The sequence below is a fragment of the Octopus bimaculoides genome, chromosome 9 (assembly GCF_001194135.2).
Source record: "Octopus bimaculoides isolate UCB-OBI-ISO-001 chromosome 9, ASM119413v2, whole genome shotgun sequence".
Lineage (NCBI taxonomy): Eukaryota > Metazoa > Mollusca > Cephalopoda > Octopoda > Octopodidae > Octopus > Octopus bimaculoides.
Window position 1 is genome coordinate 966960 of NC_068989.1, and position 11078 is coordinate 978037.

Genomic DNA, 11078 nt, shown 5'->3' on the forward strand with positions numbered 1-11078 from the left:
ACAAATAGTAAACAACTTCCTGTCAAAAACAAGGGAGATAAGTCATACTTTACAAACGAAATTCCAAGAAAGATAACCCAAAATGGTCGTTGGAAGATTCTTCAAGAAATTTGACTGAAGAGATCTCTTTTAGTCTGGAGAATCCTCACAGGTGAGGGCATTCCTATACAAGTGTGCCTCCCCCCACCGATTTTGTTTCCTCATAACTTACAAAAAAATAAAAAATTATTTAATGAAACTTTCGTCGTATATATATGTATATATATGTGTGTGTATTTGTGTCTGTTTGTCCCACTCCAACATCGCTTGACAACCGATGCTGGTGTGTTTACGTCCCCGTAACTTAGCGGTTCGGCAAAAGAGATCGATAGAATAAGTAATAGGCTGGGGTCGATTTGCTCGACTAAAGGCGGTGCTCCAGCATGGCCGCAGTCAAATGACTGAAACAATTAAAAGAGTATATCCTTCAGATGGTGTAGATTTCAATTATATTGGAATTTGTGGTGACAATTTTTTTTCGGATTTGAGAGAGGAGTTTCGGAAAATTCTCACGAGTCGGCCTTGTTTCCTCATAATTTTCAGAAATTAGTACCGCCTGATTGGCACATAAAAAGCACCATTCGAGCGTGATCGTTGCCAGTGCCCCCTGACTGGCTCCTGTGCCACGTAAAAAGCACCCACCACACTCTCAGAGTGGTTGGTGTTAGGAAGGGCATCCAGCTGTAGAAACTTTGCCAGATCAGATTGGAGCCTGGTGCAGCTTTCTGGCTTGCCAGCCCTCAGTCAAACCGTCCAACCCATGCTAGCATGGAAAACGGACGTTAAACGACGGCGATGATGATGATGATGGCCGCGTAGAAATATTACTGTTTGGTAAGAAGTGAAGGTTGGTGATAAAGCATCCAGTTGTAAAAAAATCTGCCTCAAGAAATTCCTTCTATCCCATGCAAGCATGGAAAAGTTGACGTTAAAACGATGATGATACATTTAAGTACCATCTATTTGTATGTGCGTGTGTATGTATGCATGCATGTATGCGATGTATTTATTTATATGTTTGGCAGTATAGCTGTATGTACGTGACTGATAGAATCGATTAAAATCCTTGTCGGCCGTCCTCCAGCTTGTCTATAGTCCGATAACTGAAACGTGAAAAAAAAAAAACTGTCATAAGAAAGAAAGTTTTTAATCGGCAAAGTTGATGTTTCTTACTCGTCACATTAATACAGGTGTTAGTGATTATCTCAAACAAATTTATCGGGCAAAGCACGTATTGTTTCAGCTTATATTTAATACAGACTTGAATATTACAGCGACAAATATAAAAAAATGCGAAGAATTTTGTTAAAACATGCGCCTGTTTTAATCTACTTAAAACAAAGTACAAAGGTTAACTCGTGGGTGACGAGAGTTAAACTTCACAACTTGATGATGATGTAGATATATTTTTTATTTTAATGAAATTTAAAACTCAATTCTGTAGTAAAAACAAATAAAAATGAGTGTGCGTATATATATATATATATATATATATATATATATATATATATTACATACACTAGACATCTCTACATAGAAAGCTGTAAGATGATTTGTATCGGGTTGGGAGGCGGCCTTATAAGCCGGACCACGTGCGAAGTGGGAGTATTGAAACTATAGAACGAATCCATTTACTTTGCTCGAAAGGGGTGAATAGTTGGCGCAACAGTTGCTTATCATAGTTTGGGAAATCTTACTATTTTGAGCAGAATACTTGAAAGTTTTTTTTCTCTTTATTTTAAATTTTGATAGAGTAAATAAGTTAACAATAATCATTTGAAAGTTTTTAATGGTTTAGAGATTGATGTTGTACTTCCCTCAAATATGCTTGCTCCCCTCCTACAGCTTGTAGAAGTGACGCTACCGTATTCCTCCGCTTACCTTGTTGGACTGTTTTTTTTTGACTGTCAAACTATATTTGTAATATAGTACCAAATATTTCTTCATCTTTCCAAATTATTTTTTGCTGTTGCATTTCTAAAACTGTTTTTAACTCTCAAAGTTGCTTTCCTACTGTTCAACAAAGGAAATGTTTAAAGTATACATCGGGAATTTACCGCCCAACATCAGCGATAGCAACCTGAGCGGTTTGTTGAAGGAGCATGGAGTAGAGACGAGCCATATATTGCTGAAGTCCAACTACGCTTTTCTCGATTGTCCCGATCAGATTAACGTCGATAAAGCTATTGACAAGCTCAACGGTAAGAACAACGAGTAGCTGGCTTTTCTTAATCAAATATTTCTCTTCACACTTTTTGTCCCTGTTCTGTTGTAAAGCCTTTTTAATGCTGTTCTTTTCCAACGATTGCGAAACTCTTTCGACGGACAACCTTCATTCAAAATGGCCGGGAACCAGAAAAAATCCTCCCCAACAAAACTCAACATGTGTCGTAAAAAAACCCCGGTTATTTCGTCCTCCCCTTCAAAGTGATATTTAAACGCGGTCGAACTTTTACACAAATAATAAATATCATTTTTAACTCATTTGTTTTTCAAGTCTTCGATGACTTTTTAACCGAATACAAAACTTTAAACTTTTCTCACTTTCTGCCTGTTCGGGATTTTTTTTTCTTCTCCGATATATTTGTTTGTTTTAATATTTTATCGCTTTTAAAATTGACAAAAATGTTCTTTTACTTCTTTTAACAAATTATCACTTTGTAACGGATGCGAAATAATGAGTTTTATAATCAACAGACTTTATTACAAGTTGAATCTAAGATGAAATAACTTTGACAAATTGTTGAAAGTTTTGTCAGAATCATGTTTCGAATGGTTGCAGCAGCAGCAGCAACAGCAACCCGGTATGTGTGTGGCATTCTTGTATATGTATGTGTGTGTTTATGTATGTAAAGTATTTGTGTGTATATATACATATATACACACTACGTGTATTGACTTCAGTAGTTTGTGTGTGTGTGTGTATATATATATATACACACACACACACTTGTAAATCCATATAAGCAGGCGTGTTTTCTGTACTTTGAGTTTCTTAGTTGATTACCAACTTCACACTTGTGTGTTTTGTCTTGATAACCAATATATTTATATCGTGTTTTATAGTGTATTTAGTTTTCAATATATATATATATATATATATATATATATACACCCATTGTTTAAGTTAACAAGCCACGTGTATATAGTGTTTTGTGCTTAACTCTACACACATTGATAAAAATACATAATTATGTAGAAAAGTAAGTATTTCAGGGTAATTTAGCAGGCGTTATGAGAATACATAAGTAAATTATATTTCTGTTATTGTTGTTTTCTCGTTCATTGAAAGCCAAACTTTTTCTATCCTCCCCAAACCTCTCCACATTCGTTTTCCAATTCCAATAATTGTCTCAGTAAACTTTATAACAACCACCAGTTGAAATAACAATACCTCAAGGTGTGTTCATAGTCTCTTACCATTTTGTTTCTCAACCAGCATCCCTACTTTTATGTCAGATCATAACTCTTGGCAACCGGGTTTCGATTTATATTCGATTCATTTTATATACACACCGAATTTCTTTGAAGAAAGGAATTACATCTCCATTCTGTAAATATAAAACCTTGTGCATATATATATATATATAGAATTTTTTTTAGTTGGTAGATTTGGAAGAAACTTTGGAACAACAAATTAAATGTTAAGTCGTGTTTACTTTGGGTGATCTTGGAGTATAACTTATTTCTTACTTTGGTAACAACGAAACGGTACTTTCGGGTACGTTATATTACATTAATTGCCTTACTTTGTATCTTCTGTTGTGTTGCTTTGTCATCGAAGTCGACTTCTTTTATTCTTCGGTAAAATAATGTATACATTCCACTCTTAAAACAGTTTCTGGCGATCCTCAAACAAGAAACCAAAAGAACAATACAAACGTCAGGAAATTTGCTAAAGAAACGAACGTGTTTCAAAGATGCGTATTGAATCCTGTCCTCTTTTAAGAATAAAATATGTAATTGCACGAAAGGATAGGAACAAGGGCATTGATGTTTGATTATCAACATTTAATGTCTGTCTTGTAAGCTGGCGTGGGTCGGACGGTTTGACAACATCCAATAAACTGGAGGACTGAATCGAACTCCAGTCTCTGTTTTCTAGGCATGGTTTCTACGACTGAATGACCATCCTAATGCCAACCAGAGCGTACTGGGTTTGTTTCCCGACACCATTGCTAGAGAGGTGACCAAGTAACTCACAAGAAAGAGACCCGTCGAGTGAGAGAGGTTGTAGTAGAGCAGCAGGTGACTTTGCCAGGTGTTGAGAGGTACAAGTGTCTTGCTGTGGTAGAGATACTTGGCCGTCCTGCATTCTATGTACAGGTGACTGTATCTGGGAAGAAGACTGGTGGTGGTGACAAGGCGTCTGAGTGTAATCTCAAGAATTGGGGTATGAAAGAGAATAGGATCAAAGAGGGAAGAATGACAGTTGGTTAGGGGTAGGTAGAGGTGAATGAGACTGAAATGGAAGTGTGGTCGATGGTCAATTTCAGAATGGGGGTGAGGAAGTATAAGTAACAATACAGAAAAGGAGGAGAGCTGTAGTTTTTTAACCTGCAGGAAGATTTGAAAGTATGGGAATGTGTAGGGTGAGAGCGGATTTACTGTGACAGTGATGGATGCAAGAACTATGTAGGGAATAGAAGACAAAAGTTGGGGAGAGGCCATCGATGACAGATGTGGGAGGGTGTTAAAGATAAGGTCATGGCAGTCTTAAGATGTATTTCAGAGGATATGGAAAGACAACAGGAGGCATAAAAAGGGGGATTGATGGGAAGGGATAATACTAGAAATGAGGGTTGACTATCAAAAGGAAATGGTTCAGGGGAGGTAACTGAGAGTACAAAGGGGGATGAAATATGTGAATATTCTGTTCCATTGATTATGGCAGCTGAATAAGTACCATTGTTAGTGGAGACAAGGAATGGATGTTTAGATGAGATGGGGAGAGATTGGGTGCTGAGGTAGAGCTCAGTGTATAGATCTGCTTTTAGGTGGACAAGTCTTCTCCTATACAAGTGAATTGCTAATCGTCTCTTTGTTCTTTGAGACTTGTCATTTTGACATCACTCTTTCCTAATTGTCTCATGTCCTCCTGGATTTCCCTCTTCCACAACTTCCATACCAGTTGGCACTGCTTTATTCAGCTGTCTTCAGTCATCCATATCACTCGACCATACCAGCTCAGTTTCTCTCTTGCAACACTTCATCTGAATCCTCTTCTTTCTGATTTTTCTCTCAACATTCGCATTTTGTTGTACATGTAGTACAGGGGTGTTGTACATCCAACAGAGCATACTGGTTTCATTTCTTTATCATCTTTGCATGTCGTCTGCACTCACAGTCCATGTTTCACTACTATGTGTTATTGCTGTTCATACACAAACACCTGCCTTTCATTCAAGGAAAATTGCTCTCTGAACTTTCTTGTTCTTATTCTAGCAACTTTACTTTCAGAACATCCTCCTCCTGTGCTACTTAAGTCACATAAGTAACAGGAATAAAATATCTCCTATTTCTAAAGAACTTGCTGGGTATTTGAGAAAATCTATTTCCTGTGTGTTAGTATTCATTGCTTCTGTGCATCTTCCACATACAAATGCTACTTTCTCTAACATTTTGTGATTCCAATGCATCTGTTCTGTCCATAGCTTGCATTGAATACACTGAGAATGTTTGCTTACACCTTCCCTACATATCAAGCAATGCCATTACCTGAAGGGAATGGATTCACGTCTGTTCTGTTTAGTAGAACTTTGGTCCTTGTTAGGTTAACTTTAAGGCACTTTTATTCCAGGTTTTGCTCCCCATACTGGGAATTTCATTTCTAGCTGTACTACAGTTTCTGCTGAATGTATGAGGTCATCAGCAGATGTCAATTCCCAAAGGCTGCCTGTCTTAAATTCCTCTAATGCTTTGGAAATCTATGAGGATTAGGAAATGAACTGAGTCCTGGTGAATTCCTCCTCCCTGAACACTAACCCTAACGCTCTCCTTTATTGACAGCTCTCCTGTACATTGCTTGTATGCCTCTTTCATGCTGTTCATTTCGCTTCCTCAGGGGCCACCACATCACAGAGCAAGGGACCCTGTCGATGGTTTTATCCAGATCTGATGAATGCCAATTGCAGTGGCTTATTTTCTATCTAAATACTTCTCCTGTAGTTGGTTTACTTGACAGAGGGCAGCAGTAGTATTGTCGCACAAAACCAAACTGTATTTCATCTAATATCGTTCTCTTCCTAATTAATATTTTTTAATTGAAAAAACATATTTGAAGTTTTTTCTTTTTTGTTAGAGGTTTAATGACTCTTGTGTTCTTTTATTCGGGTTTCTGTGTTTTGAGTTGACATTTCTTGTACGATGGATTGTCCGACTTTCTTACATTTATCTCTGTAACTTTACTAATTATTTAGCTCTGAGTCAGCCTTGGATCAAGTAAATCTATGCTGAAAATTGTTCCAGACCTGACTGGCTCTTCATTCAGTATATGTAACTGGTAGTGTGTATTGAGATAAATTTTGCTGGTTTTTCTAGCAGTTGGGGTAATGCCTAGAAATCCTACTTGTTGACTTATTCCTTTTTTCTTTTTTTAATGATTCAAACTATGCTTCACTTACTGCTTTTTTTTTCTATCCTGCTTCCTTCTTTATTGATCAAGGGATGGGTTTGCATGCTTATAGTCTCTCTAAAACCTCTCCCTTTTAGAAGATGATATTTTGAAAAGGAAATGGAACAGAAAATTGTGATGGTCATGTTGTTTCCTGAATGTATTAGCAGTGTTAGTAAAGTGGAATAAGCTTCAATCAAATTGCAACATCAACTTGCATATCTGATATCTTCTTTAGGCATAAAACACAAACCGGGATTTTGTAAGATCTTGTCAAATGTGTTTTGTCTTTTGTTGTAGTAGTAGTGGTGGTGGTGGTATTGTGAACTAATTGAAGTAATTATATATTTGTTATAAATCTTTCTGAAGACGTGTATTTTGAGGGAGGTTGCTTAAGTGTTTGGTCTTGCATATAATGCAGTTTGCCATCTGCAAAAGGGAAGTTACTTCTGTCACTGCTGGTGTCACCTGCAATGTAAGTATAGGTGACCAGAGAAGTAATGAAGCTAAATGCAATTATGGTTTCAGGTTCACATTAGAGTAATATTACTGTGATTTTTTTCTTGTTTGCTAAGTAATTTAAACATTTTAAATTCATTCATTAAATGTCTCTTTTGACTGCCATTTTGCAAAGTAGACTTGGAACCTGGCAATTATATGAAAATATTAGATTTCTTTTTTTTCTATTGGTTTTTGCAGGATTTGAATTTAATGAAATTAAATATTGTAATGAGTGAGCAAACTTATTATCAAAGATATTCCTGCCATAACCATTATAACCATACTTTTTTTTTTTTTTAGACAAAGTCCATCTTGGACTACATTGTCCAAAGTAATCGTTTTAGGACTATGATTTGAGGGAAATTTGGTCACTATCTAGAACATTGAGGAACAATGTAGAGTATTGGACTCTCAACTTTTTAAAATTCTGGGTCAGATCCAAAACCTGGATTTTTGTAGGGACCACACCCCAAAAAAAGTAAAACTTAAGTCAAAGAAAAATTTATATTTATAGAGGGAGACCATTGAGGGCCGCTTGTGGCCCTGTGAGCTGCAATTTGGATCAGCTGATGAAGAGGCTGCTTCATTACCTTTGTGGTTGTGTGTGTTGGGAAACCTTTTGTTGTAAGTTTATGGAATTGTTTTAATCTTGTCTCACAGTTTTGAGTTCCTGGGTGGAGTTGTCTTTCACCTTTCTATCGTCCAGAAAATTAGTTCCAGCAAATACACTTGGGTCCATTCAATAGGGTGTACTCTTTTCTTATAAACTTGTGATCTTCTATAACTTGATGTGAAGGGAATTTTTACTGATGAGCAGAAGGTGGATCTTTGGAAATTGTGATGGTTTACGCAGCAAGTCTACATTTACTTCAGAACAGATTTTTCTATGGAGTCTTAAATTTCTGTTGGCTTGAAAATTAAATGCTAAATATTTGTTCTTTCCACATATTGAATCTGGAAAATATTGGTGCACTCACACTTGATATTCTTTTTTAATCTTTCTTTCCTCCTGGGCCAATAAAATGTGTGTGTGTGTGTAGCTAGTATTGAATAAGCTTAATTGTTATATTAAGTAGTCTCTAGTAAACTGAAGTTCTCTAAATGAGAGGAAATTGTTCATTGAACACTTGTTTCTAGAACAAGTGTCATCGTTAACCTTTGCACTCTTAAAAGCTAATTTCGACTCCATGTATATTGAAGATTTCTTTTTTTTCTACCTTCTCCTTATTGCTAATGTTTTTTTTAGATGTAAAGCTATTCCAACAGTGGAATCACACTTATTCCACAGAATTGTTTTTCTTACTTTTTGCTAAACCTCTCTTTTCCTTTTGATTCAGCTGTTTTACTTTCATCATCGTCCAAACTTTATTTCACAACTTTCAATTCAATGCAAATCTGTTCTGGCCTGCGTTCCTTTTCTAAAAATGCATTTCCATTGATATACTTACGTAAGCCGTGTGGGTGTGTATTTATCATTGCTTTCTGTGTGGTTGTGCTGGGGTTTCTCAATCACATTGACCACACTCTCTACTTCAGTTTGGTCCTCATTCTGTAATGTTGTTTGTTGATCTATAAAATAAGTTGTTCTCCACTTGATATTTGAGAGGGATCTTTTCTTTTATTGTTTCCCTCGTCTAATGTGTTGGGCTTACCTCATTTTCACACTCCAATGTTATTTTATCTATAAAGTCTAAATGTCTCAAATCTGACCTAGTTATCACTTTCCTTTTTCTGTCACATCTTTAACTGTTAGTATTATTTTATCCAGTTTTACTAGTGTACACCTCACATTATATAATGCCTGCTGTAAGTCATGAAAGATGAATGTGGTTGGGATATGAACAGCCCACAAAGCTGTCAGCACCCACCAGACTGCAAGGTAAATCGATGCAAAAGAGTTGTTGCACTGAGTCTACAGAATAGATTTCCTACAGACTCCTTCCTCCAGGTGAAGCGGGTGTGTTCATTGCATGCCCTGGCACAAGCCAAAACCACAACTTATCCAACCTAATTAGAACTTGCATTAATTTCACTGGCTGTCTGCCACTTGAATGGTTCTCATCTTGCAGCTGCTATGCATCTATTGTGCATCTCCTTTATTTTTGTTATACATGTTACAGCCATGACATTTATTGGAGGATAATGTCTTTTAAATAAAAACTGAAACCGGATATAATGGTTGGATAAAATATTAAATCAATAAATAATTTCTGTATAGGTTCCACATTTTGTACTTTCATCTTGGTGTGAAAATTCTACGCTTATGTACAAAGTTTATCAGTTTCTATAGATTAAAATTATAGTATTGTATTTTATAGCTTTTATTTAGTAATACTTTAAATGGAAATAATGACACCCTTTTGGAATGTATTTCAAATTACCTTATTGTAAAATTGTGGACTGTAATCTCGATTCAAATCATTGAACAAGGCAGTAATTAAAACAAGTGTTTTTAAATTAGAAATAAACAGCTATTTAGCAACATGTTTAGAGGTGGTTTTTTTTTTCTTTTCTTTTTTTTTTTTTTGCTATTGAATGTTTGTCTTGAAGTAACTTTTAGATTTTGCAATAAGTTTGTGTGTTGTGAAGAAGACCTGAGTTTGAATGTTTCAGTTCAGAGCCCTCAGAAGCAAAAATTATTTATATCAATGCACACTGTCACAAAGTTTTTCTTTTCCTTAACTTTTAAGTGTGTTTTTTCTTTTGTGCAGCAACTGTTAAAAGCAAGTTCTTCAATTTTCTCTTTGTTGTCACCTTACTTGCTTTGAATGTTCTGTTGATTACCAACTTGTAGCCATCTAAAGTGTGACAGAAAATAATTACATATAACGACATAAATGTATGTCTCCTTTATCAGTGAAATGACGTCTACGTATGATCTCCTTCATGTGTTGCATGATTTATTTCTTGTCTCAGCCCTACCTCATGGCCCTGTTCTTTTATAATAACTCCCAGACTCCATCTTATGCTGCTTGCACCAAGCTACATTATTTTCTCACTTTCTGCACACTGGCTAAAGTCAACATAATACTTCTTGCCAAGCTTGGCATCCCCGTGACTTTGACAAAAGACATTTTACATCAGACACAACTTATTTCCATTCAGCAACCTCAAAACAGGAATAAAAAATTATTTAGGAAACCAGTAACTATATTTAACATCACAATTCATAATCCTGCAGGCCTTCTCTCCTGAAGATGCTGCATTCTTGACATAGTTTAGACTTCACAAAATTAGAATTGGTTTTCAATAACCAAAAAGGTAATTCAATTTTGAACCTGAATTAGATCCTTTATTAAATGCAGATATGTCCCAAGACTTTAATACTATTCTCCTATCATTTTTGAGGCCCTTATTTTTTGTTTTTTGTCTCTTAACTGTCGATTGTTTTCTGGGGACGTAAAACATGTCTTGAGTATTTTTAGATCTTGTGGGCCTCATCCATTTTCTGTCTAACCACACCTGATTACTTTAAGAAAGGGAGAGAATATTGACTGCAGTGCAAGGCTGGTACTTTTATTGACCATTCCGTTTCAGAAGGATTGAGAGGTAAAGTTGTTAACCTTGCTGATTTGAACAACTTGATCAATCATTGCTCTGTTTTGTCTGCAATTTAGATTGATTAAACATTAACGGCATTGATTTCATCAAACTATTACATTCCCCTGTCTAGGGAAGGTGTAAATGTTACAGACCCTCCTCACACTGACAAAGCCCCCTCCCAAACTACCTGCCCCAGTTGTAGATTAAAAGAATCTTTTAAAATATGTCCTTTTTGGTATACATTTATGAGATTTATATTTGTAATGTCCCATCAGTAATGCTAGTTTTCTCTATTTGCAGAGAAGGTGGCAGACTTGGTAGCATGCTGTGCAAAATGCTTAGCATTTTGTGAGGTTGACTTTGGTTCCCGTCCTTTGGTGGG

At 36.0% G+C, this 11078-nt stretch overlaps 1 protein-coding gene across 1 annotated transcript in view; it reads left to right on the plus strand.

Moving 5' to 3' along the window:
• The first annotated feature begins 1924 nt into the window (after positions 1-1924).
• LOC106871208 (insulin-like growth factor 2 mRNA-binding protein 1) overlaps positions 1925-11078 on the plus strand; it is a 34038-nt gene continuing 24884 nt past the window's right edge. Inside the window, exon 1 of the mRNA XM_052970310.1 lies at positions 1925-2240. Within this exon, the coding sequence (XP_052826270.1) occupies positions 2069-2240 (172 nt within the window). The 5' untranslated portion in view covers positions 1925-2068. The remainder of the gene's footprint in view (positions 2241-11078) is intronic.